Raw genomic sequence first — 15,247 nt, 5'->3', positions numbered from 1 at the left:
TTCTAGAAAATGCAAACCAATGTGATAGAAAGTAGGAGCACCTGGGTGGCTCAGTAGGTTAAGTGTCCCACTCTTGATTTCCACTCAGGTCTTGATCTCAGGGTCATCAGATCAAGCCCCAAATCAGGTGCCAGGCTCAGCACAGAGTCTGCTTGAAATTCTTTCTCTCCCTCTGCCCCTCCACCTGCTCATGCTCTTTCTCTAGCTCTCTGTGAAATAAACAAATAAAATCTTAAAAAAAAAAAAAAAGAAAGAAAAAGAAAGAAAGAAAGAAAGAAAGATCAGTGATTCGCTGGGTCCAGGTGCAGATGGAAGGATGGATTACAAAGGAACACGAGAAATCTTATGGGAGTGATGGAAATGTTCTTTATCTTAATAGTGCTGGTGATTTCACAGGTATATACAGCTATCAAAATTCATCAAATGGAGCCCGTTAAGTTGATGTGGCTCATTCTACATAAATGGTACACCTCAATCAAGTGTTTAGTTTCCTTTCTTTTTTTTTTTTTTTTAAAGATTTTATTTATTTATTCGACAGAGATAGAGACAGCCAGCGAGAGAGGGAACACAAGTAGGGGGAGTGGGAGAGGAAGAAGCAGGCTCATAGCAGAGGAGCCTGATGTGGGGCTCGATCCCATAACGCCGGGATCACGCCCTGAGCCGAAGGCAGACGCTTAACCGCTGTGCCACCCAGGCGCCCCTCCTTTCTTTTTTTTTTTAAGTAGGTTCCACAACCAACCTGGGGCTGGAATTCAGGACCCTGAGATCATGAGTCACATGCTCTATGGACTGAGCCAGCCAGGCACCCCTCAATAAAGTTTTAAAAAAAGCAATCAGTGGGGGTGTGTGTGTGTGTGCGCACACATGTGCCTGGCTCAATAGGTAGAGCACAGGACTTTGATCTTGGGGTTGTGGGTTCGAGCCCCACACTGGGTGTAGAGATTACTGAAAATAAATAATTAAATAAATAAGCTTAGAAAAAATTAAAAGGCAGTTGTAAGAGCTGGGGAAGGACAGGATGGGGAGTGACTGCCAATGAGCATGGGGTTTCTTTTTGGGGTGATAAAAATGTTCTAAAGTTAGATTCTGGTGCTGGTTGCACAGCTCTGTGTGCTAAAAACCACCAAATTGTACACTTTAAATGGGCAGATGTGTGGTATATGAGTCATATCTCAATAAAGCTGTTAAACAAAAACCGACCGTATAGTGATAGAAGTCGGAATAGTAGTAGGTAACGTTTGGATGGGGATATTGACTGGAAAGGGATATCAGGGAGCCTTCTAGGGTGGTGGAAAATGATGTAAGTGGTGTTAAGCCTGAAACAGGTCTTTGAACTGTATGTTTGACATTCATGCATCTTGCCATACATACATATTATACTTCAATTTGTCAATCTTTTTAAAATTTTTGTTTACTTATTTTTAAAGATTTTATTTATTTATTTTTTAATTAATTAATTAATTAATTAATTTATAAAAAAGATTTTATTTATTTATCTGACAGTGAGAGAGACAGCCAGCCAGAGAGGGAACACAGGCCGGGGGAGTGGGAGAGGAAGAAGCACGCTCCCAGTGCAGGAGCCTGATGTGGGGCTCGATCCCAGGACTCTAGGATCACGCCTTGAGCCGAAGGCAGACGCTTAATGACTGAGCCACCCAGGCGACCCAAGATTTTATTTATTTTTAAAAATAATCTCTTTGCCCAATGTGGGGCTCAAACTTACGACCCAGAGGTCAAGAGCTGCATACTCTAGTGACTAAGTCAGTGAGGCACCCCTCACTTTTTGACTTTTAAATTTGCTTTTGAAAAATTTACATAAAATAATCTGGGACTTTTAAAAATGTACAGTTCTTTGAGTTTTGACAAATGCATATAATCATATAACCATCATGGGATGCCTGAGTGGCTCAGTTGGTTAAGCATCTGCCTTCAGCTCAGGTCATGATCCCAGGGTCCAGGGATCAAGCCCCGTGTCAGTCTCCTTGCTCAGTGGGGAGCCTGCTTCTCCCTCTGCCTGCCACTCCCCCTGCTTGTGCTTCCTCTCTCTGACAAATAAATACATTAAAAATCTTTTAAAAATCACATAACCATCATGATAAACAAGATGTAGAACATTTCCATCAGCCCAAATTTCTCTGTGCCTTTTTATAGTCATGCTTTACCCCTACCGTGAGTATCTGATGACACAGATCTGTTTTCTGTTCCTATAATTTTGCCTTTAAAAAAAAAATCCCATAGGGTACCTAGGTGGCTCAGTTGGTTAAGTGTCTGACTTTTTTTTTTTTTTTTTTTTTTTTTAATGAGAGTGGACACAGCCAAGGGAGCCCAAGTGACAGGTGGACCCTCACTTGTCTTTATTTATTTATTTATTTAATTTATTTATTTATTTGAAAGAGAGAGCATGAGTGGGGGGGTGGGGGTGGAGGAAGGGAGTTGGAAAGGGAGAGATAGACTTTCCCGATGAGCTGGGAGCCCGATGTGGGGCTCAATCCCAGGACCCTGGGATCATAACCTGAGCTGAAGTCAGACACTTAACCAACTGAGCCATCCAGGTGCCCCAAGTGTCTGACTCTTGATTTCAGCTCAGGTCATGATCTCAGGTGTTCTGAGATGGAACCCCACATTGGGCTCTGCACTCAGTGGGGAGTGTCCTTGAGATTCTCTCTCCCTCTGCCCCTCCCCCTGCTCTCCCAGTCTCTCTCTTTCTCCCCTCTCAAAATAAATAAGTGAATCTTTATTTTTTGTAAGATTTTATTTATTTATTTGAGAAAGAAAAGGAGATAATAAGCAAGAGAGCACAGGGGGAGCGGCAGAGAGAAAGGGAGAAGCAGGCTCCCCACGGAGCAGGGAGCCTGACATGCGGCTTGATCCCAGAACCCTGGGATCATGACCTGAGCTGAAGTCAGATGCTTAATCGACTGAGCCACCCAGGTTCCGCAATAAATGAATCTTTAAAAAAAAAAAAAAAATCCCATAAATGGAATAATAGAATATGTAACCCTTTGAGTCTGGCTTCTTTGTTTTATTTTATCTTATTTTTTAAAGTAATCTACACCCAACATGGGGCTTGAACTTACAACCCCAAGGTCAACAGTCACATGTTCCAGCAAATAAGCCAGTCAGGTGCCCCAGGTCTGGCTTCTTTGAAATTCATCCATATTATTTTGAGTATCAGAAATTTGTTCCTTAGGGGTGCTTGGGTGGCTCAGTTGGTTAAGTGTCTAATTCTTGATTTCGGCTTAGGTTGTGATCTCAGGGTCATGAATCTGAGCCCCAAGTCTGGCTCAGGAGGGAGTCTACTTCTCTCCCTCTCCCCCTGCCCCTCCCCCCACTCACATGCATGCACGCACTCTGTCTCTCTCTAAAATGAATAAATAAATCTTTAAAAAAATTTCTTTTTTTTTTTTTAAAGATATTTATTATTTATTTGAGAGAGAAAGTGAGAGAGAGAGAACAGGAGCCAAGGGTGAGGGGAGAAGCAGAGGGAGAAGCAGACTCCCCGATGAGCAAGGAGCCCCACACTGGGCTCAATCCCAGGACTCCATGATCATGACCTGAGGCAAAGGCAGACGCTCAACTGACTGAGCCACCCAGGTGCCCGAAATTTGTTCCTTTTTATCTCTAAACAGTGTTCATCTGTATGATGAACATACCACAGTTTGTGTATCCATTCACTAGTTCAGGGACATTTAGATGATTGCCAGTTTTTGGTAATTTTGAATAAAGCTGTTATAAAAGTCACATATAGGTTTTTGTGTAAACGTAAGTTTTTAGGGGGACCTGGCTGGTTCAGTTGATAGAACATGCAACTCTTGATCTCAGAGTTGTAAATTCAAGCCCCGTGTTGGGTATAGAGATTACTTAAAAATAAAATATTTAAAACAAACAAATAAATGTAAGTTTTTAAACCAGCCTCTCATTTCCAGGATAATTCCAATTTGACCATGATGCAGTGTATTTTTTATATATTGTTTAGTTCAATTTGTTAATATTTTGTTGAAGATTTTTGCTTGTTAATGTCTTCATGAGACATATTGGTCTCAAGTTTTCTTTTCTTATAATATCTTAATGTGCTGTTGCTATCAGGGTAATCTTGGCTTCATAAAATGAGTTGGAAATGTTTCCTCCTCTTTTATTTTCTGGAAGAGACTGTAAAATTGATATTATTTCTTCTTAAATATTTGGTAGAATTAGCAATTAAAGCCTGTTGGCTCTGGGGTTCTCTTGGCTAAAAGTTTTTTTTTTTTTTTAAGATTTATTTATTTATGAGAGAGAGAGAGAGTGACGGGGGATGGAAAGGGAGAGGGAGAGAGAGAATCTCTAGCAGACTTCCCACTGAGCAAGGACCCCCAACTTAGGGCTCTATCTAAGGATGCTGAGATCATGACCTGAGCCGAAATCAAGAGCCAGAAGCTTAACAGACTAAGCCACCCAGGTGCCCCTTGGCTAAAAGATTTTTAACTACAAATTTATTTTATTTAATAAATATTGGATGTGGGTCCCCACACCCACCCCACCAAAAGATTTTTACAAATTAAAAAATAAATACCGGAATATTTAGATTATCAACTTTTTTTTTTTTAAGATTTATTTATTTCAGAGAGAGACACAGAGAGAGGGAGTGCGTGTGAGAGCGAGAGCAGAGCGGAGGGGAAGAGGAAGAGGGAGAGAGAAACTCAAGCAGACTCTGCACTGAGCATGGAGCCCAACAAGGGGCTCATTCTCACCACCTGAGATCAGACCTGAGCTGAAACCAAGAGTCAAATGTTGAACTGACTACACCACCCAGGCACCGCTCAGATTATCAATATTTTGAGTGAGTTTCAATAGGCTGTGTCTTTTAAGAAATCGGTGTATCTCATCTGAGTTATCAAATTTATAGTCATAAAATTGTTATTTATTACTATTGGTAAAGTCTATAGTAATGTTCCTTCTTTCATTCTTTTCCCCCCTCTTTCATTCCTTTTTTTTTTTAAGATTTTATTTATTTATTTATTTATTTATTTATTTATTTGACGGAGAGAGTACAAGCAGGTGGAGTGGCAGGCAGAGGGAGAGGCAGAAGTAGGCTTCCCACTTAGCAGAAAGCCCGATTTGGGTCTCAATCCCAGGACCCTGGGATCACGACATGAGCCAAAGGCAGACACTTAACTGACTGAGACGCCCAGGCACCACACTAAGTTTTTTTTTTAAAGATCTATTTATCTGAGAGAGAGCAAGAGAGGGAGAGAGCACGTGCAGAGAGGAGCAGAGGGAGAGGGAAAAGGAGACTCTACCATGAGTGTGTAGCCAATATTACTCGATCTCATGATCCTGAGATCATGACCTGAGCCAAAATCAAGAGTTGCCTAACTGACTGAGCCACCCGGGTGCCCCTCTCGGACTCTTTTTTAAAGGTTCTTCTAATTATACCGGGCCTACTTGAGTAACCCAAGATAATCTTCCCATCTCAGGGTCCTTAACTCAATCACATCTGTGAAGTCCCTTTTGCTTTGTAAGGTAACATATTCACAGGTTCCAGAGATAAGGGTGTTCACATTATACTGCCTGCAGATTGGAACTGTGCTGTTTGTTTTCGTTTTTGTTTTTAACATTTTATTTTAATTTTTTAAATTTTTAAAAAGATTTTATTCATTTATTTGACAGAGATAGAGACAGCCAGCGAGAGAGGGAACACAAGCAGGGGGAGTGGGAGAGGAAGAAACAGGCTCACAGCGGAGGAGCCTGACGTGGGGCTCGATCCCACAACGCCGGGATCACGCCCTGAGCCGAAGGCAGCCGCTTAACCACTGTGCCACCCAGGCGCCCCTAAATTTATTTATTTTTAAAGATTTTATTTGTCAGAGAGAGAGCGTGCACAAGCGGGAGGTAGGGGGGGGCAGCAGGCAGAGGGAGAAGCAAGCTCTCTGCTGAGCAAGGAGCCCGATGTGGGACTTGATCCCAGGACCCTGGGATCATGACCTAAACTGAAGGCAGACACTTAACTGACTGAGCCACCAAGGCGTCCCAAGATTTTATTTGTTTATTTATTTTAGAGAGAGTAAGGGCCAGAGGGAAAGGGGATGAGAGAGAGAGAGAGAGAGAGAGAGAATATGAATCTTAAGCAGACTCTGTACCCAAGCGCAGAGCCTGACTTGGGTCTCAATCCCAGGACCCTGAGATAATGACCTGAGCTGAAACCAAGAGTTGGATGCTTAACCATCTGAGTCATCCAGGCACCCCTTAAATTTATTAATTTTTCTAAGTAATCTCTACACCCAATGTGGGGCTTGAACTCACAATCCTGACATCAAAAGTTGCATGCTCTTATGACTGAGGCAGCCAGATGCCCCAAGACTTTTTTTTTAAGTGGGTGGGAGGGGCAGAGGGAGAGAGAGATAATCCCAAGCAGGCTCCACACTCAGTATGGAGCCCAACTCTGGACTCAAACTCACAACCCCAAGATCAGGACCCGAGGCCAAATCAAGAGTCGGATGCTTAACTGACTGAGCCACCCAGGCACCCACCCCTCCCTCTAAGAATTTTTATTTTTAAGTAATCTCTATGTCCAATGTGGGGCTCAAACTCATGACCCCAAGATCAAGAGTCACATGCTCCACTGACTAAGTCAGGCAGGTGCTCCTCAGCAAGCATTTATTAAATGTCTGTATCATAAAAATATTTAAAATGTTGCAGCTGGGGCGCCTGCGTGGCTCAGTTGGTTAAGCATCTGAAGCATCTGCCTTTAGCTCAGGTTGCGATCCCTGAGTCTGGCTCTCAGCTCAGCAGGGAGTCTGCTTCTCCCTCTGCCTCTGCCCCGGCTCCTCCTCTCTCTCTTTCTCTCACATGTGCTCTCTCTAATAAGTGAAATCTTTTAAGAAAAATAATAAAATGTTCACTCATTATATCCCAGATTGCCAAGTGCTAAGAGAAGGCAAGGCAGTATACAGCAGGATTCAAATGGTAATGTATTTCTGTAAATTTGAAAAAAAATTTTGTTTTTAAGTATGCTCCACATGCAAGGTGGGCCTTGAACTCAGGACCCTAAGATTAAGAGTTACATGCTCTACTGACTGAGTCAATCAGGCACCCCAACAATGGAATTTTTTTGAGCACCTAATATGTACTAGGAACTTCTAGGCAGGAAGGGTAAAGGCTAGGGGGGATAGTGAGTAGGAATGGGAATTAGAAAAAAAAAAAAAAAAGGAAGTGCATATAATAATAATTGCAACATTTAAAAAACATAGCAGGGGGGCACCTGGGTGGCTCAGTTGGTTGACCATCCGACTCTTGGTTTTGGCTCAGGTCATAATCTCAGGGTCCTGAGATCAAGCCCCACAATGGATTCGCACTTGCACTCAGCAGGGAGTCTGCTCAAGATCCACCCCCACCCCCACCCCACCCCCCTGCCGCCCCCACACTCTCTCTCTCAAATAAATAAATAAACCTTTAAAGAAATGTAGCAGGTACTGTGTTTTTCATGCAATAATCTTGCGAGCTAGGTCCTATCATGAGCCATTTGCTGAGCCTCAGAAAGATGAAATGACTTGTCTGAGGCTATATAGCTGGTAAATGTGAAGCCATGATTGTATATCCAGGCTGTCTGGCTCTGGTGTGTGGGCTCTTGGATTTAACACCATTTTAGAGTGTACATAGTATGTAGGTGTTGAAAAATATCCAATTATCCAAAACTTGGAAGTAAAGCAAAAGAATAGCTTCATGGAACTCCAATTTGCTTTTTCAGTTCACAATATGTATTGGCAACCTTTTCTTATTACCACAAGTAGATCTACCTACTTTTCAAATATTGTATATTATTTTCTACAGTTTATTTCACTAGTTCTCCATGTAGGGCATTCAAGCCAATTTTGATTTTTGTTCTTTTACAATTCTGATGTAAACTTCCTTCCTATGCATCTTTTTGTACACATGAACAAGTATTTGGGATGGAGACCCACAAGTGGAAATTCCAATCGAATGCATGAAATATGGCAACTCCTTGCTTGTTTTCTGATTATGAGAGAGGTTGAACATCTATTTTTAATGTTTATTAGCCATACAGATTTTCTTTTCTGTGTATTGTCTATTCATCCTCTTTGTCCATTTTTTTTTTAAGATTTCATTTATTTATTTGACGGAGAGAGAGACAGCCAGAGAGAGAGGGAACACAAGCAGGGGGAGTGGGAGAGGAAGAAGCAGGCTCATAGCGGAGGAGCCTGATGTGGGGCTCCATCCCATAATGCGGGGATCACGCCCTGAGCCGAAGGCAGACTAACGACTGCGCCACCCAGGCGCCCCTGTCCGTTTTTTTTTTTAATTTTAAGTAATCTTTATGCCCAACGTGGGGTTCAAGCTCATGACGTTGAGATCAAGAGTTGCATGCTCTACTGAGCCAGCCAGGTGCCCCCATCCATTTTCTATTAAATTATCTTTTTCTTATTGGTTTATAGGGCTTCTTTATTTATTCTGAATATTGATCCTTTGTTGAATATGTTGCAGATATTTTATCCCTGTCTTCTGCTTATAAAAGAAAGCAAAGTTAAAAGAAATTTGTTTATGATGTTTTTGTATATAGAGGAGTTTGAAATTTTTTAAAATTTATTTTTATTTATGCATTTATTTATTTTTAAAATATTCTCCATGCCCAATGTGGGGCTTGGACTCACGACCCTGAGATCAAGGGTGCATGCTCTGCCAACTGAGCCAGCCAAATGCACTGGAGTTTGTAGTTTTTAATCTCTTGTTTTAATTTTAATTCCTGTTTTTGAGTCTTTGGGAGGCAGAATAGTTCAGAGTAGCTCAAAGTACTGGGTCTGAAGTCCGAAGTTTCTAGTTTGCAATCCCTTCTCTACTTTATGTTAACAGTAAGCAGTGGCCAAGGTGGTTGAAGCGAAAGCCCTTTCTGCATGTATGGGCAGAAAAGGTAAAATAGTACCTCTCTCCCTCATTGTGAGGGTTAACTGGATGAGTGTATGGAAATAGCACCTAAAGATGATAAAGAGCTCGGTAATAGAAATGATAACTAACGGTTATTAATATGATGACGACATTTTAGACATTTGGCACAGGGTAGACCAGAATGGGGAAGCGACTTACCCAACGACAGGCTTTGGGCGACCAGGCCTTAACCTGAAGAACTCAGGTGCGGCGCTGTCCCCTCCCCCCTAAGCCCCACCCCCTACAGCCTTGCCTCCTCCTCCGGGACTGGGTCGCTGCCCTGGCCACAGCCGGAAGCCCAGTGCCAGACGAGTGGGCCTGGCGCGTGATGGGCGCGCGTGACACAGTAGGGGCGGGTCTGAGAAGCTGGATGAGCCGGGATAGGGCGTCAGGTTCGCGCGGAAGGGGCGGGGCAGGTCAGGGGGGCGGGGCTTAGCTGGAGCTGTTCTTGGGGCCGGGCTTCCGCGTGCGTTGGTCCGGCGGGCGAGGGCGCGCGGCGGGGGCGTGCCCGGCGGGCGGGGCGGAGCCAACCGGGGGGCGGGGCGGCGCGCGGCCTAAAGGCGGCGTTGGCAGCGGCAGCAGCGGCGGTGCTGGGGCTGGCGAGCGTCGCGGCTTCAGGTTCCGCGGCGGCGCCTGCGAGCGACCCTGGCCGCGGTTGGAGGCGGGAGGCGAGCGGCGGAGGCGCTTGGCGATGGTGGGCGTCCCTGGAGCGGCCGCCTTCCAGCGTAAGCAGGGCGGGAAGACCGGAGGCTGAGGGGGGCGTGTGAGGGGCCTGCTGCTCCACAGGCGCGAGCTCCCGGGAGGCCCCCGGCGCGAGGCGGGGTTGGGGAAACTGAGGCCCGAAGCAGGGCTGTGGATCCAAGGTCACGCGGCGGGCCGGGCCTTCCCGGGTTCTCGAGGCCGTCCGGGTGCTTCCTGCTCCCCCCGGGGGGTCGGGGCTAGCGATTTGAGCGAAGCCGCGCGGACCGCGGCCTCGGAGCCCAGGCCCTGCCGGCGTCCATCCGATTTACCGGCGGACAAGGATTGTTTTGTTCTCCGGTGCTGGGGCCACTAAGTCCGGCTCCTGGGGAAGTACTACATATGCCCAGTTTCAAGGGGTGTGTGGCGAATGGTGGAGGAGGCGAGGATGGCCTCTTTGAGGGGGCCTGTTGAGTGCAGGCTCAGGGGTCAGACTGCGTGGGTTCACATTCTGGTTACCCCGCTTGGGGGATGTGACCTTGGGTCTTTCCGAGCCTCAGTTCCTTCTTCTGCAAAATGGGGGTGTGAAGAGCATTTCCACCCCCATACCCCCCGCCAGGGTTCTTGGGTTTTGTGGGGCCAGTAGAATGTTTGGCACAGACTGGGACATACACGAGCATGAAAACTGTTATTATTGTAATCGCTGATAAACCTCATCCAGGGTGAACCTCCCTCGGAAAAGCCCGAAATTGGGCTCTGGTTGTGTATTTGTTTAAGATGTTGTCTTAGGTTAGTCCTGCTTTATGATCCAGTTGTTTTTCTTACCTCCATTTCTCTATTCCCGCATTTGTCTAGTGTTCCTCCTAGAATTTTGAGATCCTTGGGGGAGGGGTGGTATCTCTTAATAACAATAAAATTTTAATTGTTTCTTGTTACAATAACAGTCATAGTCAACATTTTTTTGAGCAGCAGGCATTTTGCATTCTGTTCTTTCAATGTTTATTAAATCATTTATTAAGTAAAAAGTAGCATTCTCGGCCCTGGGAATATAGCAAAAAAATGGATAGACCATATCAGCCTCTGCGTTTGGAGTGGGGAGGGGAAGACAAGGTAAATGAGGAAACATGAGACCATATTGCTTGTTTTTTCTTCATTTAATCCTGGTGATAGTGTAAATAAGAGTTAAGTATTTGAATATGCCCGTTTTGCCACAGATGAAACTGAAGAACACTGTGATCTAGCCTCAGAGCCCTGAGTCTTTCATATAAAGGGAGGCTTTACACGGTCTCACTTCTTTGACACTCATTAAAAGTTGGATTGAAGAAATGCAAAGTAAATGCATCTAGCAATGCCTCTTCATATCAAGCCTACAGTTGCTGCTTTTGGTAGTTTGAGGCTTTCCTCTTGGAGCTTATAACAAAAGAGAGGCAGAGGTGACCGGTTAGGCCTAAGATGCACCGTCTCTGTAAAGGAAAGGACTGTTAATACCAACTCAAGTTTTTTACATCCAAACCTGTTTTATGTAATTTTTGGTTTAAAATATACCAACAAAGTGCAGTTTTTGGTTCTATTATGTAACGAAGATTTATTTATTTATTTTAGTGTTCCTAATAGAATTCTGTATTACATTCTTAGCATGCTTAGTGCCCTCTTTTAATCTGGAAGCATATAGTAAGTTTCATTAAAATATTGAGAGGGTTTTTTCAGTGACGTTTCCACGATACAGTTAGATTCAGCATTGACCATCTGCTAAGCACCAGGGCCTGTGCTATTGTAGGGCTTACAAAGATGAATAAAGCAGATTCTTGCCTCTGGAGCTTACCTATAGTCTTGATTGGTTAATGCGTTTAACTGAAGTGCTGGGCAGAGAACGTAGGAGCTCCGAGTCCTTGGGGAAAGTAGTCTCGAGCATTGGCTTCAGATGGTCTTAGTGTTCTATCAGTAGATAGGGTTGAGTATGCGTACATGTGATGTTTTAAGTTACAATTACAGTGCTAACTGTAGTCTGTGTTATGTACATTTTATAACACTTGCAAAAATACATTTTGCGAAGGATGAACTAAAATATAAGTAGAAGTTCCAATAACATCTTTGCATACCCTGGTGTGAATAATAACTGTGCATCTTGGGGGTGGGGACCATTGGTCTTGTAATGGGACCCTTTCAACCCATGAAGTCTGTTGAGATTCACTTCTGGAATTGTGCCTAGGTTGAAGTCTTGGGGTCCAGTCCTATTAACTTTGAGACTTTGGGCACATTATTTAACCTTTCTGTGCACTTTATTTTCCTCATCTGTTAAAATGGAGTTGATGAGAGTTCCTGCCCCACCTACAGTTTTGCGATGATTGATAATATGTATTGGTAACGTATATGATAACATATGTAGAGTACTTAGACTGCGCTTGACCCACTATTTTGGATGTTGCTTGTACCTGAGAATACAAGGAAGACTTAGGATCTCACAGGGTATGTAGTAGGGGCCCTGTACCTATGCATAGATAATAATAAAGTGCTCAAAGCAGAGTCTTTTGGGAATATAGGGTAGGAATAACTAATTGTTCTTAAAGGGTCCAAGTAAGGTTTAGGAAAGGAGGTGACATTTGAAGCAGGGCTAAGAAGGAGAGGGGCATTTTCCGGGAGAGGAGTGGTGGACCTATTTAGGTGCTGAGCAGATACTTGGATTCTCTGGAGGGCTTAGTGAGTAGGTCTCCAGATCTGGGCCTGCAGGGAACTTGATTAAAGCCTGTATACCTTGTTAATAGGATAGCAGTGAGTTCTGGCTGGAGTTGTTCCTGGCAGGGTCCAGATGGCAAGGAAGCCTATTCCAGAACTTTTCACAGCACCGCAGCTCTTTTCTCTCTGATGACACTTACCTCATTCTGCCTTCTTAGTTATCTAAGAATATAAACTCCTAAATGTAAGCTCCTTAAGAGTTACAGTATCTGCATTTTTTTTAAATCTTACTTTGCCTAACAAGGTAAGTGGGAAGTCCTTAAACATGGAGAAATGTATATAAGTCATTGGACCTCCAAAGAATTCTGAACAGTTACAAGTAAAATGGTAAATGACCATACTTACTAGTGAACAGCTTGATTACAGATATGGTAGATAGGTCCTGTGCGTTACTATTCAAAAGGGGTGAGGATTGTCCTGTTCAGTAATGCTTTCCTTATCTGGCATTTGTCTGTTAGCATGAAAGAAGAGATGCGAAAGTGTACCTACCTGAAAGACTTCCTGGAGGTTGAATTAGGTACCTTCCGTTCGCTCCTCTAGGTCTACTCTCCATCTGTTGCCTGTTCTCTTCCCTGGGAGGCTGACTTATCTGTATGAACTACATCAAGAGCTTCCTTCCCGTCTAAGGTTAGGGAATTTTAATTTCCATGCTCCCTTCCTATGGCTATTGCCTCTGGCTGGTTGTGTCCCTTGATTGAAGATTGCTATTCCTCTAAAGGAGTCTCTCTCTGCGGCTCCTGGATTTGGAAAGTTTTTATTTCCTTTGTTCCTCCAGCTTAGAAGTGCCCTCTCTAATCCCAGGGTACTATTCTCCCTTGTGATTATCACCTTTATAGTCCTGTTATTAAACCCTCCTTGAATTATCCTTACTCTGGAGTATGCTGTCTTTCCTGCTGGGACCATGACTGTGATTGAAGCTTGTATACCTCGTTAATAGCGTAACACCTCAACCTTTCACTCAGAGCTAACTCATATTCTGCACATTCCTCAAAGATACTTGTCTGAGCCCAGCTTATAAGTAGTTTTTAAAGTTTATTTATTTGAGTAATCTCTACATCCAGCATGGGGCTCAGACTCAACAACTTCTGACTGAGCGAGCCAGCCAGGCACTCCCTCGTAAGCAGGTTTTTGTTTTTTGTTTTTTGTTTTTTAAGATTTTATTTATTTATTTGACAGCGAGACAGCGAGAGAGGGAACACAAGCAGGGGGAGTGGAGAGTGAGAAGCAGGCTTTCTGCTGAGCAAGGAGCCCAGTGTGGGATGTGGGGCTCGATCCCACGACCCTGGGATCATGACCTGAGCTGGAGGCAGACGCTTAACGACTGAGCCGCCCAGGGTGCCCCTCGTAAGCAGATTTTAAAAGCAACAAGTCACATGAAGAGGAGGAAGGCTACCGCAGGTAAGCATACTGACAGTGAGAGACAGGGTCTCGTCCTCTCTTTGGTCCTTACCTACTACGCCATACTGATGCGTTTAGTCATTTTCCCCTAAACGATTGGGCAAGAAAAAAAAAACGCTAGAAGCACCATAATCTGTGACCACACAATCCAGACCAGTTAAACTGCAGTTAGTAGCCTATTTAAAAAGGCAGAGATACATGTGAGGCAGGTTGTTGATCATAATGGAAAAAGAATTTGCAGGCAGACTTTGGGTTTGAGGCCCAGTTCTGGGAAGTTTTTCAATTTCTGAGACTCAAGTTTGTTTACTCTATAAATGAGAATAATTCCTGGCTAATAATAACTAATAGTGAATGTTTATTTTGGGCTAGATATCATGCATTTACCTTTTGCCTTTTAATCCTCCAGTCTTTTAGGTAGGTATATTTCCTGATTTTATAAATTATGAAATTGACTCAGATGTTATAGAACTAATAAATGACAAAGTCTAGATTAAAATCTAGATTTTTCTGGCAGCAGAGCCTGAGCTCTTAACATTAAGGTAGCTGTTACTTAAAAATGTGTTGACTGGGGTTCCTGGCTGGCTTGGTTGGTGGAGCATGTGATTCTTGATCTCAGGGTTGTAGGTTTGAGCCCCATGTTGGCTGTAGAGATTACTTAAAAAAAATAAAATCTTAAAAAAAAAAGTTGACCTTTGGGGCACCTGACTGGCTCAGTTGGTAGAGCATGTGACTTTTGATCTCAGGGTATTGAGTTTGACCCCCCACTTTTGGCATAGAGACTACCTTAAAAAAAATGTGTTGACCGGGACAGCCAGGTGGCTTGTTAAGCTGCTGCTGTTGGGTTCAGGGTCCTGGGAAGGAGTCCCGCATGCATCCTCATCCAGCTCCTTGCTCCACGGGGAGCCTGCTTCTCCCTTTGCCTCTGCCACTCCCCATGCTTGTGCTTTGTCGCCCTCTCTGACAAAGAAATAAATAAAATCTTTAAAAAAAAATTTGCTGACCATCAATGAATGGGAAAATCAAACCCTAATTTCTGTACTCTGACACTGTGAAGTTCCTATATTTGAAAGGTCATCTAAGTTCTCAGAATATAGCATTTATAAGGGAAGCAGTGCTTATAGATATCTATAAATATTACTGCACTACAGAAGTTTTTCTGGTTGTTTCTCCCCTTTTTGAGGGAGATGTTCAGAACCTTTTTTGCCGCATGTTGGGTAACCCCATGGCAGAGTAGTGTGAAATGAGCTGAAGGCTTTGAGAGTAGTAATACTGCCACGAAACTTTAATTATTTAGTCACTTGCTATCTACATGTTAATATAGAGTTGGTATTTCAGTGAGTCCTTGTGTAGAATTGGGTATAAGTTTTCTTATTAGTAACAAAGTTATCAGGGCACCTGGCTGGCTCAGTCACCAGAGTGTGCGACCCTTAATCTCGGGGTCCTAAATTCAAGCCCCACGTTGGGCATGAAGCCTACTTTAAAAACAAACAAAAAAACCGCAAGCAAAACAAACAAAAAACCA

At 43.7% G+C, this 15,247-nt stretch overlaps 1 protein-coding gene and 1 long non-coding RNA gene across 3 annotated transcripts in view; one reads left to right on the top strand and one right to left on the bottom strand.

Moving 5' to 3' along the window:
• The window catches only part of LOC148108043 (uncharacterized), a 34,051-nt gene extending 24,890 nt beyond the window's left edge, over nucleotides 1-9,161 (bottom strand). The window contains exon 1 of the long non-coding RNA XR_015720924.1: nucleotides 9,076-9,161. This is a non-coding gene — a long non-coding RNA (uncharacterized LOC148108043). The remainder of the gene's footprint in view (nucleotides 1-9,075) is intronic.
• Nucleotides 9,162-9,465: 304 nt separating this feature from the next.
• Nucleotides 9,466-15,247, top strand: part of CBFA2T2 (CBFA2/RUNX1 partner transcriptional co-repressor 2) — a 150,232-nt gene continuing 144,450 nt past the window's right edge. The window contains exon 1 of one of the 2 annotated variants that reach the window (XM_045806742.2): nucleotides 9,466-9,641. In XM_045806742.2, coding sequence (XP_045662698.2) covers nucleotides 9,608-9,641 — 34 coding nt within the window. In that variant the 5' untranslated portion in view covers nucleotides 9,466-9,607. Of the gene's footprint in view, nucleotides 9,642-9,663; nucleotides 13,726-15,247 lie in introns of those variants that run through there. The other variant, XM_087853655.1, reaches the window with a different exon arrangement.

Source organism: Ursus americanus, chromosome 22, assembly GCF_024610735.1.
Source record: "Ursus americanus isolate L20-20 chromosome 22, mUrsAme1.1.p, whole genome shotgun sequence".
Taxonomy (NCBI): Eukaryota; Metazoa; Chordata; class Mammalia; order Carnivora; family Ursidae; genus Ursus; species Ursus americanus.
The sequence above is the reverse complement of the archived record's forward strand: the minus strand, read 5'-3'. Positions and strand labels throughout refer to the sequence as shown.